The 17,180-nt window shown below is 43.7% G+C and overlaps 2 protein-coding genes across 2 annotated transcripts; one reads left to right on the forward strand and one right to left on the reverse strand.

Annotated features, from left to right (window-relative positions):
- Positions 1-1,200: 1,200 nt before the first annotated feature.
- On the reverse strand, positions 1,201-3,786 carry rwdd2b (RWD domain containing 2B). The gene is made up of 4 exons (XM_072691368.1): positions 3,448-3,786; positions 3,305-3,372; positions 1,989-2,348; positions 1,201-1,515 (listed from the first exon to the last, which is right to left on the reverse strand). The coding sequence occupies exons 1-4, from the start codon at positions 3,649-3,651 to the stop codon at positions 1,284-1,286; spliced, it is 864 nt and encodes a 287-aa protein (XP_072547469.1). The 5' UTR covers positions 3,652-3,786; the 3' UTR covers positions 1,201-1,283.
- A 990-nt stretch (positions 3,787-4,776) lies between these two features.
- Positions 4,777-16,597, forward strand: usp16 (ubiquitin specific peptidase 16). The gene is given in 19 exon segments (XM_072690788.1): positions 4,777-5,023; positions 5,395-5,474; positions 6,458-6,663; positions 7,261-7,364; positions 8,008-8,123; positions 8,714-8,934; positions 10,398-10,469; positions 10,644-10,798; positions 10,921-11,008; positions 11,460-11,538; positions 12,231-12,376; positions 12,545-12,718; positions 13,082-13,547; positions 13,856-14,050; positions 14,184-14,278; positions 14,736-14,777; positions 14,779-14,823; positions 15,058-15,205; positions 16,015-16,597. Coding segments are annotated over 18 exon segments (2,532 nt in total). The 5' UTR covers positions 4,777-5,023; positions 5,395-5,416; the 3' UTR covers positions 16,137-16,597.
- The last annotated feature ends 583 nt before the right edge of the window (positions 16,598-17,180 follow it).

Consider the following 17,180-nt stretch of genomic DNA (forward strand, 5'->3'; position numbering starts at 1 on the left):
TTTCCTAGTAGTCCCTGAGCTCCACCCAATGCTAATTCCATTGACCTCGGATGTTGGAACTGGGAATTTCCCAAAAACAGCTCCCTAAAGGCTTCAGAGTTCACCACAACTGGTTCGACAATCCTTTCCTGTTGTTTTATGGCGAATCAATTCAAAATATGTCCTCATTTCTATGTCCCCAGCTAGCATTGTTAGCTAGCATTGTCCTAGGCTAGCACTGTTAGCGACACACCGTGGACAGGGCGGGTCATGGACGGCACACCAACTCCGGAGTGTTTGTGTAACTGGGAATTGTGCTTGTGCACAGCTTTTTGACTGGGCATACAGTTTCCCTAACAAATACATGGGACACCATAGCGACCACTTAGCAACACCAAAGCAAACACTTTAGGGGATACCTTAGGAACCGCATAGCGACATCCTAGCAACTGTGTGGAAAAACCCTGGATATTTTGGCAGCATCGCACCTGAAACAACACTGCACTTGCTTACCGTTTCTTTAAGACTGGTATATGTAAACGAGCTCTGTTCTGATTGGCAGCCCTCCGGGCTGAAATGCACAGCATGAATAGGCGGGGCTAGACTGGGTATGTCAATAAGCTCAGTTTTAATTGGCCGTGCTGTACCGTACCTCATCTAGAAGGCCGGCAGTATGGCAGACTGAGCCACTTCTAGCTTCAGCATAAATGGGCGGGGCTAAACTGAATATATAAATAGGCTCAGTTTTAATTGGCCGTGCTGTACCGTACCTCATCCAGAAGGCCGGCAGTTCGGCAGACTGAGCCACTTCTAGCTTCAGCATAAATGGGCGGGGCTAGACGGAATATGTAAATCAACTCTGCAGCATCACAGCAACCACCTGAGTGAGACCTGAGCAACCATCTAGGATGCCTTCTCAACACCCAACAACAACACTGCAACCACTTGGGACATATTGGCAGCACCCGAGCGTCCACCTGTGACACCATAGCAACACTCTGGAACATCACTGCAACTACCTGGGGTACCTTGGCAACGCCATAGCAACCACCATAGCAAGACCTCCACAGAGCTTCCTATCAAGTATGTGAGGAAAGTGCAGTTTTTTTTATATGGGCTCTTTAACCAGGCATACACCGCCCTCTTGTGGCCATTCAGGTGAAGCACATGCTGCTCATTCCTAAAAGTGACCTAGAGTCTAGAAATGAGAACGCCAGTCGGTTCCAAACGTACAAACATAAACGTTTATTCTGTAATAAACTGAAGTAGCGTTCCCAGAAAAGTCCTGAAGAGTCCTGAGCATCTCATCGCCCCTCCACTCCGAAGTACATCTGGAAGATCTCTGCACAGCCTCTGTCGCTGAGGAACTGGAACAGCTGACCCAGGTCCATGTGATTCCCCCTGCTGCCGTGAGGGTCGAACACGGCCTCCTCGAACCCGGGGAACTTGCGCAGCTGGTCGGCGCTGCCGGGCGAGTCCAGTGGAACGTCCTCCCTGTGCCGAATCATGATCCTCTTCCAGGTCAGCACCTTCACCCTGTCCATCAGAATCAGACCATTGTAAATGGTAGTGTTTTTTTTTTAAAGGGGAAGTCCATAAAATTTTTTTAATTGTTAAATAATTACATTTTTAAAGTGCGAGCACCCCTTCACAGTGCTGTTGCTGTACATCGCTCCGTTCTGGAGAAACGGGCCGAGTCAGAATTGTTCACAGTGGTGGTGAATGGAACCAGACGTGCCTCTGGACCTCTAAAAGCTTCCCCACAGAACGTTATTGCACCTAACATACCTGCAGATTCACGGATGGGTTTGGATAGATAAGAAAAGGGGCTATAATTGTGTTGTAGTCATGGCGACCGACGCCTAGTTCCATTCACCACCGCTGTAAAATGAACCACAGTTTCACATGAGACCCCGACTCTGGACGTGTTCCCCTCAAACACTGAATTAGGCAGAGAATTTTGAACATTTGGTGGGGTCCCCCTTTAAGTTTGCTCCAACAGTCCCTACCTGGCCCAGAATTCCTCCGCGGCTGGCTGCAGGCCCTCCACACACACCATCCCCGGCTTGCCCGGCATGCTGAAGCCGGACAGGTCCAGCTCCTTGGCCCACTCCAGGATGTTCTTCCTCTTGCTCTTGTTGTAGATGTGGTGGCTGTAGATCCACAGCCTGCTGAACGTCTCTCTCTCCTGCACTGCCGGTGAGTCTCGCCCGCCCACCGCTGAGCTCTCGCTCAGGTATTCGTGAGTGTGCTCTTTCAGCCAGTCCACGGCGGACAGCACACACACACCCCCGTCACAGTTCTCCCGCAGGTACGAGCACAGGTCGGTGGTGAGGTGTGTATGTTGCGCACGGTTCAGCCCAGAGCACCTGCAGAGAGATACAACACACACACACACACTTTACTGTTTAACATAGCTTTAATATTAATATAGTATTAATCTTAATGTTGCATCAGTAACAAGCTATTAATATAAAAGCATGTTTACTAATATATAAAAATAATTACATATAGTTATTCATTTTGCTATTTATTAACATGTACATATTAATTATATAAAATGAAATATTTTATTTATATGCTGAACCATTTATAAAATATATATAAAATACACATGATACAAGCAATTATTAATGAATCAAAATCAAAAAAACAAAAATTAAAAAATTAAAAAAAAAACAAAAAAACAAAAATTCTTTATCTATATCTACATTTATTGATCTATAATATTATTAATTTTATAATACATGTTGTAATTATGTAACATTATATAAACATAACAATAATTATACTATTAACAAAAATATTTGTTAATTAGTAAATTAGGGAAAATATAAATATTATTCATAGACATTTCATCATGTTTATTACTATAAGTAATGCAATTATACATTTTATTAAGTATTACTAATTCATATTTGCATAGAAACTAAAATATAACATTTAATATAACAATCATAATAAATATATACATAAGCAATTTACTTATATAACCATTATTGATCATTTTATTGTTATCATAAATATGCCAATATATTTATAAGCATATGCCTATATATGTACAATAATAATAATGATAGTTATTTGGTAGTAGTTCTATTATTATTATTATGAATATAAATATTTATACTAACAAAATAATAATTGTTATTATCATATTTATTATTATTATGTGATTATTATTATTCTTTGTGTTAATATTATTTGTGACAATAATATTAATAACAAATAATAATAAATAATAATCATAATAATAATAATAATAATAATAACTATATATATATATATATATATGATAAAGTGACAGGTAAAGGTGCTGTAATACCTGACCGCGAGCTCAGGCAGGACATTGGGGTAGTCCAGTGGATACGAGCAGGACAGCGTGACGTCTACCTGCGAGAGGGACAACAGCATGAGCTCCTACACCGAGGCTGATGTCCAGTCAGCTGCAGAAGAGTGTGTGTTCACCTCGGGGCCTGTGGGGGAGTGTGTGCTGACTCTGACGGACAGTGCCGGCCTGCTGCTGGGGGGGCAGTCAGCTCTTCCCTCCACATAAGCCCTCAGCTCGTCGAAGGCCAGCTGGTCCAGCAGCAGCTCCTCCTGGCCCGGAAACATGCTGGTCAGGAGCTCCATCTCGGCCAGCTGAGCCTCGGCTTCCTCCGGACAGGCCATGCTGCCCTTCCCTCTCCCCCAGAGGAGCTCAGACCTGCAGCAACGTGTCGCTGAGCGTGGACCAGCAGACCGGGCTGACCACTAACTGACCACCCAAACCACAGCAGTCGAGCGAGGCAGGACTGTGAAGCCAGCTGTACCTCACGGAAGGGACGTCGTTACAAAACAAGAGTCCTGTGGTCACTATACTGCTGTCTCACGACGTTACAGGCGGGATGTTAATATTAATGAATGTTGTTGATGAAATATTGATGACATACAAACAACGTGGAACTATTGAAAATAAGCATCTGCGACAAAATTCATGGAAATCAGTACGGACTTTTATTTTGATTGAGGAAATTAGATCACGTTTGCTCCGTTTTGATCAGTAGACTTTTTTTTTAATAGACACGACATTAAAAAAGATGCAAAAATATTAGTTGTTATTGTTGCTAGGATTAAACTGTTACTGCTGTTATTAATAATACATATTAATAATATAATTATTATTTCATTATCAGTGGTATTTATTTATAATTTAAGTATTTATCAGGTCATTACAGGTCATTACATTTATTACTGTATTCACTTTATTATCGATAGCTAGCTAGATAAATAGATTACTGGTACAAAAAATTATATATATGATATTATATATATATCAGTATATTTATTTATAGATAGATTACTGGTTTTACAAAATAATACATATATAATTATTATCATCAGAATGATTATAATACATTACATGTTTATACATAAACCTTTATAATAATTATTTTTTAGATTACTGGTAAAAAGAAATTATATATATATATATACATATAATTGTATATATATATATATATAATGGTTTTAAAAAAAAACAAAAAGAAAACTAAATATATATATTTATACTTATACATTTAATAATTATTATTTTTGTGAAAATTGTATATATCATAGTAGATTGACTAATAGATAGATTAGATTAGAAAATAAGAAAATACATTAGTAAAAAAATAGTATATATCATCGGCAGATTTATCTTAACACCACAAAAAAATCTACAAAGTCAGAAACAATCTAAAATGAATATATACAACATTTTCGTTGTAAAAATCCAATGCATTTTTTTTTCATGCGTTTAATCAGGGCTTTTATTTTGAAATTTGCGCGGCGAGGAGCTGAGTTCCACACAGTCAGCAGAGACAGCCAGCGTGCTGAGAATGCTGGCCTCAGCTGCCCCTGTGTTCACTTTGGTCCTGCTCAGGGATGGCCTCAGATAGCCAGGGCTGGAGGGTAGCGTGTGCGGTCAGCGGTGGTCCCGACAGGAGAGCCCTAGTTTGATCACCGGAAGAGCCGAAGACTTCAGCAGTGTGACACCCTCACTTCCTGCGGCTCCAGCTGGGTGAGTTAGCAGTGCGTTAGCTCTGAGGCTAACGGCTAGGTGGGCAAGCCACAGTGAACCAGCTGGACCCTGACTGCTGTAGAGGAGGATGCGGGGCTGGGTGTGTGAGGAGCAGATCTGGGCTGTAATGAACCTCAGATATGAGTTTTACCCCCCCAGCACCCCCCCCCCCCCGACTGTCCAGCTGGGGTCAGTCCAGCAGGACATCACAGGGAGGGGGGCAGCTCCATCACTGGGGTCTCTGCCCAGAGCACTGACCGTCATTATGGTGGAGCAGCAGATCAGAGCAGCTCTACAACAAACACCATAGATATCTGAGTTTACACCTTATCAGTGTAACTAAGGTAACCTTTGATCTGTCCCCCTTTCAGAGGTCCATCATCCTGCGCCACGATGGGCAAGAAGCGAAGGGACCGAAATCTAAAAGAGGAGAGCAGTGTGGATCTGTCAGGTACGTACGCTCCTCAGGTAAGGGTTAATGATGGGGGGACACAGTGGTGGGGAATCACGGGGTATTGGCAGACAGCTGGATTTATGCAAATGAGCTTTACTTTGTAGCATCATAAATATAGCGTGTTATAAAGGGGCAGTTTTGCAGGTGTGTGTCTGTTTGAGGGCAGAAGAATATTAAATATTATATAGTAAATCTTTAATGTCAGTGTTGATACTTGAGATGCATCACAATTATTTTTTTTATATGACTATTTTGAAAATATCACAATTTCTTTTATTGTGAAAATATCACTTTTTATGAAAAAAAAAAATCACTTTCTTTTTTTCCATAAGGATTTTTATATTTTTTATTTTATAATGTTTTTTGAACAAAAAAAACACTATTTAAAAAAAAAATTAGTATTTCTTTTTTTAGAAGTTTGATAAGTTGATTCTGACTAAAACAAAAACCTAAAAAGCTGTCCTTAAAAAATGTCATATTAATAACTTTTCATTTTCATCTGTTTATTCACCTGTGAAAAATTTGCAATATACATTTATTTGTTAATGATAATGTATAGGTGAGTATTTTTTTTTAATTTTAATTAATTTTAATACAATAAAATGAATACAATAAAATTTGTATGAAATGTATTACATTTAATTATTACATTATTATATTATTTACTAATTACAGGTTATCTTTTTTCATGTTCATGTTGTGGAAATTGTATATATCGGTACACAATATGCACCACAATATTTAATATTTGGACCAAACACAAATACCAAAGAAGCTGTTAAAAAAATATAATAATTGTGTGCATGAATCCTTATTTATTTATTTATTTACTTATTTTTATTTTATATTATTTTTAAAATATGTATTGTACCATTTAAGTTGAAAAATGTTATTAATAATCATATATTTTGGGGGGGGGGAGGGGTGCTGATGATTGTTTTAATAGAAAAAATACTAATTTTGCGTCCTGTGTGGTGCAGGTGCTACATGTACCCACATCCGTAAAGGAATTGACCACAGCTTGTTAAAGAAGATCAGTCTGGACAAGCCCTGGAGCTCCTGCCAAACCTGCCGAGCAGAGGAGGAGGGTGGCGGCGGCGGCGGGGGCGATGATGACACTCAGCCTGATACTGAAAGCTGTCCAGAGGGGCCAGCGGTGTGGATGTGTCTGAAATGTGGACACAGAGTAAGAACAGACAGCTTTTTTTTTCTTTAAATATTTATTTTAATTTAAAGGGGCGGAGCTAAACTGGGTTCGCTGTTGGGACTTCCCAAAAAAAAAAAAAATTGTCCAGCTTGAATGGGCGGGACTAAACTGCTGGCTGATTAAATTGGATAAATATAAATGGGTTGGCTTTTTTGACCTTACAGTAGGTGGGCGGGGCTAAGCTGCTGACCGAATGCTGGGGTATATGTAAATGAGTTGGTAAATTAGCTGGCTTTTGTGACATCACACAAAAAAGGGTTAAACCGGACTGGTCTGTAGCCTAGTTTTCATATGTGAAGTGTTTGGGGGCGGGGTTAAATGATACGTAAGTAAGTTTAACGATTAGTAATTATTAAAGTATTGAAGTAGTTCTGTCCACTTGGAGTGTAGCAACTGATGTTGTTGCCTAGCAACCGTTTTTAAGTGTTTAGTGGAATATCCTGAAATACAGGAATGGTCGGTGTGGTGGAAAACAGGCTGTCGTCAGACTGAACATTTTTCAACCAATCAGAGTGTGTGGGTGGGGCCAAATGTTGCTTCTCCTTGTCATCCCGTATCTGTTTGTGGTCCGTTCAGGGATGCGGGAGGTCCTCGGAAAACCAGCACGCCATCAAACACTACGAGACGCCGCGCTCGGACACGCACTGCCTGGTGCTCAGTCTGGACAACTGGAGTGTGTGGTAAGAACAGAGGTCCTCAGGCCAAACACATGTAAATGATATATGTAAATGAGCTTTGTGTTGATTGGCCGATCTGAATCATGCCAAATGTTTTATTTCTTTCTTTTTTGTGACCATTTATGACCTGGCACATGTTAAAAAGCTCTGTTCTGATTGGCCTCTCGGTTATGCCCGCAAACAGGCAGTCTAGTCTGAAATGGGCGGGGCATAACTGCTACAGACCAAATAAATGGATATGCTTTCGAATCCCTGCCATGCTGCTAGCCATCGCCAGCCGGGGGTTCTGACTGAGCACGATTGGCCTTGCTTTCTCAAGGGTGGGCAGGTGGAGCCTTCTTCCCACATGCTGGCCGGCATTGGCGCCTGCTGGCCGAAGCATTGCAGCTGGGTACACAACCCAATGGTGGCGTGGTCACGTTGCGTCTGCGGCAGTTCGTCAGCAGCATGTGCCGGTCTTCACCCCCTTCCAATGTCGAGAGCCTTGCACATGCGATGGGGGGAGGATATGTGTGGGCAGGAAATGGGTCAGATGGTCGCTGACTGTCTCAGCTCTAATTATTATTTTTAATAAATGGTTTGGGGGGGGGGGTTGCTGCTGTTGGATTGAGGTGGTCATGTCTGGCTGCTGGGTGTTTTTGTGAAGGTGCTACATCTGTGATGACGACGTCCACTACTCCAGCACCGGACAGCTGGCCCAGCTGGTCTCCAACATCAAGAAGCAAGCGCTGGTGGACTCCAGCCCCAAAACCTCCAGTAGAAGTAGGTGCCGCTGTTTACTGCAGTGCTCAGTGCCAATCTACTACTGCTACCAGACGTTCGGTAGTTTCAGCTAGAGCTGAATGGGCGGTATGGCCAGAAATGGGGCCCTCGGGTGGTCCAGCTAAGTGGACGAGGGCGCTGTCACTATGACCAGAGAATCGCTGGTTCGAATCCCGGTCATGCTACTAGCCATCGGCAGCCGAGGCCCCGAGAGAGCACAGTTGGCCTTGCTAATGGGAAAAATCTGAATAACATTTTAAAAATATTACAGAAAAAAAAAAATATATATATATATATATATATATATATATATATTTTTTTTTTTTTTCATGTAAGTAATAGTCGGATTTGAGTCGGCGGATTTGATTTACTATGAATTCACACATTTAACAACGGAAGTACAGCTCAAATATGTGAGTCTGTAAGTGTTTAATTGCAGTTCTACCCTAGAAGAGCTGCAGCGTGGTCAAAAAGTCCAGGTGTGTGCCTGTATCCACAGAGGGTTGTTAGAATAGCTCTGGTGATGTTCGGTGTAATTCTTAAAAGGATCTCTACGTTAACCCCCGTTTCCTCGCTATGTGCTCATCTAGAGGTGAAGGAGGAGGAGGAGGATGTGTTGGAGGGCCCGGTGGGAAAGGAGGTGCAGGAGGCTGAGAAAGAGCCGGAAGATCCACCAAAGCAGAAAGAGCTCAAAAAGACCTTGAAGCAGAACGGCGTCCAGAAGAAAGAGGCGGGAGCGGGATGTGGAGCCGTGGCAGTGAAGGGCTTCAGCAACCTGGGCAACACCTGCTTCTTCAACGCTGTCCTGCAGGTAGCCTTGATTTCCTTCACCAACATCAGATAGATCTTTCAGAGGCTGCCTGGGCCCCACCAGTGCAAGGCTAATGTAGCTAACAAGTAAGGCAATCTTATAATCCATCAGGCTAATATAGTGAACAAGTTACACCTATTAGCACTAGAACTATTAGGCTAATATATGGAAGTGTATACCCCATCAATTAGCACCGAAGCTAGGAAGCTAGCTAATATAGTGAACAAGTAATGGAAACTTGTTCCACACCAGTTAGTACTGTATCTCCGACGCTACTCTAGCTAAAAAAGTAATGGAAGCATGTACCCCACCAGTTAGCACTGAAGCTGTATGGCTAATGTAGCTAACAAGTAAAAGAAGCATATACCCGATTAATTAGCACTGGAACTACAAAGCTATTATAGCTAAAAAAGTAATGGAAGATTGTACCCCACCAATTAGCACTGAAGCTATGAGGCTAATGTAGCTAACAAGTAATAGAAGCATATACCCCAGCAATTAGTACTGCAAGCTTATACATCACCAGTTAATACTTAAGCTCTGAAGCTAACATGGCTAACAAGAAATAAAACGTTAGACCACATCTTTTAGCACTGAAGCTACAAGGCTAACATAGATAACAAGCAATGGAAGTGTATGCCCCACCAATTAGCGCCGAAGGTTAATGTAGTGAATAAGTATCTTGTAAGCTTATACCCCACCAACTAGTGGGGACTATGGAACTATGAAGCTAAAATGACTGAATGGTATTGCCTATACCCCACCAATTAGCTTTGGAGCTATAAGGCTAATAGAGGACACAACTAATGGAAGCTTATACCCCACCAAATAGCTCTGTAGCTGTCAGGCTTATATAGTGAACAAGTAATTGAAACTTGTGTCCCACCAACTAGCACTGGAGCTACGAAGCTAATATGGCTAAAAATGTGATGGAGGCATAAACCCCACCAATTAGCACCGTAGCTGTTAGGCCAATATAGTGACCAAGTCATGGAAGCTCATACCACACTAACTAACACAGAGCTACAAGGCTAATGTAGTACATTAACAAGTAATGGAAGCAGTTAGCCACCACCAATTAGCACCAGAGCTACAAAGCTAGCTATTATGGCTAACAAGTAATGGAAGCATATAGCCAGTCAGTTAGCACTGGAGCACTGAGGCTAATATAGTGAACACGTAATGGAAGCTTGTACCCCTCTAGGTAGCACTGGAGCTACAAGGCTAATGTAGCTAACAAGCAATAGAAGCATATACCCAATCAATTAGCACCGGAGCTATGGAGCTAGCTAATGTCGCTAACAAGTAATGGAAGCTTTTGCCCACCAATATAGCTTAAAAAAAGTAATGAAAGCATATACCCCACCAATTAGCTGTTGTAGCTACATGGCTAATATAGTGCACAGAAAGTGGGCGGAGCTACACATCACACAGCAACCTTCACATGACGCTCTTGTTTGCAGAACCTGTCTCAGACGGTGCTGCTGCGTCAGCTGCTGGGTGAGGTGAAGGACGAGCAGAGCAGCCTGTCACTCGCCCCCCACCGTCCACACAGCTGTACGTACACGCACTGCCAAGACACACCACTAGGGTGCGCTGATGGCGGAACGAGGATCCATACAGATACATGTCCCAAATGTTTGTGGACACCCCTTCTGATGAGTTCAAATGCGCACACACACACAGCTAGCAATCAAGGCAACTGTCAGCTGGACCCTTGTCTTCTGTCCCAGGATCCTTTGCAGGTCCAGCTGCCTAGACCCGGCTCCCTCACCTTGGCCATGTGCCAGCACCTGAACGAAGTCCAGCAGACCCAGAAGGCCGTGGTGACGCCCAGAGAGCTCTTCGCCCAAGTGTGTAAAAAGTAAGGCTCCGCCCCTTCCTGCCCCCCCCCTGCCCATTTGTGCTTCTTTACTGGTCCAGAGATGATGATGATGATGATGAAGATCTGAGTCCAGCGGTCTGATATCCCTTCCTTCTCCGCAGGGCGCCCAGGTTCAAAGGCTTCCAGCAGCAGGACAGTCAGGAACTACTGCGCTACCTGCTGGACGGCATGAGAGCAGAGGAGAACACTGTACGTATATACTCTCGAATATGTCCAAATGTTTGTGGACACCTCTGCTTGAAATTGCACCTATTGCTGACACACAGCTCAGCTCGTCTAGACCCTGTAAAGACGCACTGCCAATAGAATAGGACTCTCTGCAGCAGATAACCCTCATGAACCTACTGGCACTATGCCTCCTAATGCCAGGCATGGGCTGGAGGGGTACAAGGCCTGTGCTGGTGCTCCATCCAATACTTTTGGGATGGGTTGGGGGGGAGAATATGAATAATAATGCACTTGTCGCTGAATGCAATCAAATCCTCACAGCAATGCTAACTCCAAAATCTTGTAGAAAGCCTTTTTTCCCATAACCAACCAAAGCAGGGTTGAAGGAGAAACAATGAATGAGTAGGTGTCCCAATACTTCTGTCCATTGAAGTGTCACAGCTCCAGCCTGGTGTGTTTCTTTTCCACACAGAGGGTCACGGCTGGGATTCTGGAGGCCCTAAAAAATGCCGGGAAAAGTCTTGATGCAGAGCAGAAGAAGGTGGCGAAAGGTGAGTAACTCAGTTACTGGGAGGAGAACGCTGCACTCCCTCACCACAGCCTCCCCCCAACTGTGAAGCACGGTGGAGGGGGCATCAGGGCTGCTTTGCTGGCTCAGGGCCTAGATGCCTTGTGATCGTCCAAGGAGCGATGAAAGAAGGGCAGCTGTCCACGACCTCAAACTGAGGAGATGCTTGGTGATCCAACAAGTCAGTGACCCAGGGGTCCCAGCTCTCAGTGTCCCAGGGGTCCCAGCTCTATGTAATCAGCCATGCAGGCGGTCAATGCTCTTTAACTACTGCCGATATCGGCGATAAGCTCAGAAACACGGCTTGTCCACCTCTTATTAGCTCCAGTGCTAATTAGTGAGGTACAGTAAAAGCCTCCATCACTTGTTAGGAACATTTAGCCTTGTAGCTCCTGCGCTAATTGCTGAGGTATCTGCCTACATTCCTTGCTAGCAACATTAGCCTTGTAGCTCCAGCGCTAATTGCTGAGGTATCTGCCTACATTCCTTGCTAGCAACATTAGCCTTGTAGCTCCAGCGCTAATTGCTGAGGTATCTGCCTACATTCCTTGCTAGCAACATTAGCCTTGTAGCTCCAGCGCTAATTGCTGAGATATCTGCCTACATTCCTTATTAGCAGCCGTTGCTGAGTGTGGACTGTCTGACTGAAGTGCTTTAATTTTTTTTTTTTTAAAGAGTATGAGAAAAACGGTGGGACCAGGAACCTCGTGGACCGCGTGTTCGGCGGAGAAATGACCAGCACTGTGATGTGTAAAGAGTGCAAGACTGTTTCCTTGGTGACTGAGGTGTTTCTGGACCTGTCGCTGCCTGTGGCTGATGAGGTACTGCAGTGTGCTGGATGTTTTATTTTACATATATACATCCTTGAATATTAGCACATTATCTCAAGTGACCTACATAGTCCCTATGTAAGAACCATGCTTTTAAACATGGTGGTGGTTGCTGCTTATATATACATTATTAATGAATCCCGGTGCTGATCTTTACAGGCATACAAGAAGAAGAACCAGAAGAAGGGGCTTCAGCAGAAGAGCAGCATCTCGGAGGACGACGATCGTGACAATGCCACTCCATTGGTCAACGGGGACGAAAATATGCCCACGGGCACGGGTAGCAAGTACCAGCAGAAGAAGGCCAAGAAGCAGGCGAAGAAACAAGCCAAGGTACGAGGAGCTTCTGATGACCACCACATCTGCTCTCACCCACCATATTTTTGCAAGAGTCGGGTTTGGGGTTAAAAAAAAAAGTGGTGCTACAGAGGTGGTGTGCGGAAACGGGCATCGGTCACCATGACTACAACTTATTTATTGTACAAACTCACCAGTTTTTGAGGGACTATTTTTTTTCATGTATCCCTCCACCAGTTTAACGATATACCCAAAACCTTCTCAGAACTCGGGCAGAGATTTAGCCCGTCTCAATAAGTGCCTATTGTACCATTATTAGCAGAATAAGCCTTTTGATTGTGACCAGAAAATGAATAATTAATTAATTAATTATCATTATTATTAATAATTTATTTACAGAATCAGAGGCGGCAACAGAAACAGGGCACCAAGCTCACGCTGGACTCCCTGATCAGTCAGGAAGCCCCGCCCATGAGCACCCATGATGAACAGGCGGAGGCTAGCATTGAGGGTGACGTGGACCAGGCCAGGAGCCAATCAGGGACATCGGACCCCGCAGAGCAGGAGAAGCCTGCTGGTGATGAAAAGGTGGAGGAGGAGGAGGAGGAGGAGGAAGAGGAGGAAGAAAGCAAAGAAAGCTCTGAACGAGACACTGGGGCTAACGTAAACCGCTACAGCGCTCTGACGGAGGGTGGAGCAAATGCAGACGTGGAGAGGGATGGAGGAGAGGAAGAGGAAGATGAAGGGGGTGAAATGAGCGTCCCGCAGAAAGAGGAAGACGGTTTAGTTGAGGGTGTTGAGGCGCTTTCGTTGCAGGCAGCCAATGAGGAGAGTGTGGAGGAGGAGCAGGAGGGTAAAGAATCGGGTGAGGAAAAGGCCGACTGATTATTATCGTAATAATTATTGTAATTATTGATATTTATGAGCGCCCCCTTGTGGGTTAGGCCCTCATAACACGTTTACAAATATGATGGCACGCCCGACCCCTATCACTCCTAGTAGAATCCTGGTCATCACGGGGGGAGTGGAGTACACGTGAATGGGGGTTGGGTAACTGGTCTTCCTTTGAACCTGGGCTAAAATATTATCCAATAATTTATAAAATAATAAATATCAATAAAAATGTGTATTATTTTCTTAATTTTATTGTTACGCCGTGTTGTCCACCTTCAGATGACCCCGTAGAGTATGTGGTGGTGAACCAGGACCCGGAGCTGGCCTTCCACACTCTGGCCAGCAGGGCGGCGCCACACAAGCAGGAATGCTCCGTGGAGTCGTGTCTGTACCAGTTCACCGAGGTGGAGCAGCTAACGCAGACTAACAGCCTGCTGTGCGTGACCTGCACCAAGAGACAGGCTGCTTCAGACGGTAAACAAGCTCTGGAGCCACAATGCTAATGTAGCTAACAATTAGCATGCTGCTAACATGATGTCCAAACCTCCTCAAAGCGTGTGGAAGTGTTCGGCGATCTCCAGCAGACCTGCTGATCTCTGTTTTTCAGGCTGTAAGAAGAACGTTTACAGGGACGCTCTGAAGCAGATGCTGATCTCCTCTCCTCCACCTGTGCTCACTCTGCACCTGAAGAGGTTTCAGCAGGTAAACACACATGAACCCAGTCAGAACCCGAGACATGTGCTGCAGGGGGTCCCAGGCCCAGTCTAGGAGACCTGTCTGGGAGCTTTGTTCATGTGGGGGGTTGAGGGAAGCAGTGTAAGGTAGGGTGGGTGGGTGAGTGGAGTAAGGTGAGGGGAGCAGGGTGAGGTAGGGTGGGTGAGTGGAGTAAGGTGAGGGAAGCAGGGTGAGGTAGGGTGGGTGAGGGGAGCAGGGTGAGGTAGGGTGGGTGGGTGAGTGGAGTAAGGTGAGGGAAGCAGGGTGAGGTAGGGTGGGTGGGTGAGTGGAGTAAGGTGAGGGGAGCAGGGTGAGGTAGGGTGGGTGTGTGAGGGGAGCAGGGTGAGGTAGGGTGGGTGGGTGAGTGGAGTAAGGTGAGGTAGGGTGAGTAAGGGGAGCAGGGAGCCCATGTAGAACCTTATTGATTGTGTGTGTGTGTGTGTAGGTGGGCTACAGTGTGTGTAAGGTGAACAGACATGTTCAGTTCCCCTCAGCTGCTGGATCTCGCTCCATTCTGCTCCACCAAATGCAAGGTACTCTCTCTCTCTCTCTCTCTCTCTCTCTCTCTCTCTCTCTCCCCCCCCCCCCCCCCCCCCTCACTCTCCACTGTTCAGTAATACTCACAGCTGATGGTGAAAGATCTAGGAGGGAAGAATCATACAGCTGTGCCATTCAGTGATAAGTGCTGTGTCCTAATACTTTTGTCACTGTGTGTGTGTGTGTGTGTGTGTGTGTGTGTGTGTGTGTGTGTGTGTGTGTGTGTGTAGGGGGTGGAGGAGGGAGAAGCGCAGGTACTGTATTCTCTGTATGGGATTGTGGAGCACAGCGGCACCATGAGATCGGGTCATTACACAGCGTTTGTTAAAACCCGCCCCCAGAACCACACAACCCTCCTTAACGGAGCTGCAGCACCAGGTACGACCCCACAACTACAGTAATACATTCAGCACACACACACACACTACTTGAATGACATACAGTAGTGTAATCATACTTGTTATTATTATTTAGTGTTCAATTTTGTTATACATTTAGTGTTATTTGTTATATAAAATATTTATATAACCATTTTTTATTATTATATTATTGTTGTTGCATGATTAACTAATCCATGTATTGTGTAATGTGTAATAGTAATAGCAATAGTAATGTCATTACTATTAACTATTAAAATATTATTTTACTATAATCATGTTGTTGTTGTTATTTGTACATGTAATCGACATACCGTGGTGTAAAAAAACAACAGTTAATGTTATTTATTTTTATTACTATTAATGAATAATAATTATAACATTTATATTATTTTACCATAATATTCATGCCACTGTTTATTATGATTATTATTATTATTATATAGTAATTGCTACATGTAAATATAATGTACAGGAGTATAATCATACTTACATAACATAAGTGTTTTGTTTTATTACTATTACATGATTATTTTGCTATAATATTCATGTAGTTATTATTATTATTATTATTAATAGTAATAATAAATAGTATTTGGAAATATAATTGAGAAACTAGTGTAAAATAATGTTATTTCTTTTGTACTACTATTATACCTTAATATTTGTATTCTAACATTCATGTCACTGCTATTATTATTTATTTATTTATTTATTTATCCATTAATAATAATAATCATAAAGGACTGCTACTGCTAGGACAACTCCTGGTTAAGACGTTTGTGGACATGTGCCAATCTCTCTCTGCAGGCGAAACGGCGCCCCCTAAAGGATCCTGGTTCCACATCAGCGACAGCAACGTTCAGCCTGTCACTGAAGCCAAGGTGCAGAGCGCTCAGGCCTACCTCCTGTTCTACGAGAGGATCTCTTAGCTCCCCTACGTCCAACACCTCCACCCTCACAGACTGACGATTACAGCCCTCAACGGTTCATCAGTGCCCCGCTCGGAGAGCACAGAGCTGTCTGCTGCTGGAGTAAAGCACTACATCAGTGGGAGAGGAAGGAGTGCGGGTTCGTCACGGTGAAACGGTTTCTGTAAAATCAGGGATGATTAATAAAGAGTGTGTGTGTGTGATTGGGTGATGGTGTGGGGAAATTGGAATGGAGGAAGGAGATGAACTGTGATGAACTTGTCAGGTTAGGAATTCTTCAGGGTATTGTTAAGGACGTTTTCCACGTATAGACAGTATGACGGTGTCGTGCCGACCAAGCCTGACCAATGCAATTCTGCCTGACCAAACCCTGTGACCATATGTAAACCTCAAGCCTGCCTAAGTGAGCTAAGTACATCCATTTTTACAGAATATTTAATTTGGTACAATTTTATATGACAAGCGCTTAATAAAATAAAGAATCATTTGAGCGGCTCTGTCAGTTCTTTATTATTTCGGGGACCCTTTTGCCAAGAGGTGACAATTATGATCTATTTTGGAGAGGGCAAAGGCCATTGCATATTGCATAAAATATGAGTATTAACTCTTTTAATATGCATGCTATGGACAAAAGTATTGGGACACCTGCTCATTCCTTATTTTTTTTAATCAAATCAAGGGTATTAAAAAAAGTTTTTGTAGGAGTTACTATTTCAGCAGTTGCAGAAGCGTTGGTGCTGACGATCACCGCTCCACCTCATCCCATAAGTACTGGATGGGGCACCAACCATCATTCCACAGAACACAGTTCTTCCACTGCTCCACAGCTCAATACTGCTAGGGGGGCTTTATACCCCTCTAGCCCATGCCTGACATTAGGCAGCATGGTGCCAATAGGTTACTGATGTTTATCTGCTTCAGAGAGTCCTATTCTTTTGGCAATGTGGCTCTACAGGGACTAGACATTTGCACATCTGCGTCAGTGACATATTTTTATTCGGTGATGGGGCTATACATACCTCCGGGGTGTGCGACAGGACTCAG

This window comes from Salminus brasiliensis, chromosome 11, assembly GCF_030463535.1.
Source record: "Salminus brasiliensis chromosome 11, fSalBra1.hap2, whole genome shotgun sequence".
Classification (NCBI taxonomy): domain Eukaryota; kingdom Metazoa; phylum Chordata; class Actinopteri; order Characiformes; family Bryconidae; genus Salminus; species Salminus brasiliensis.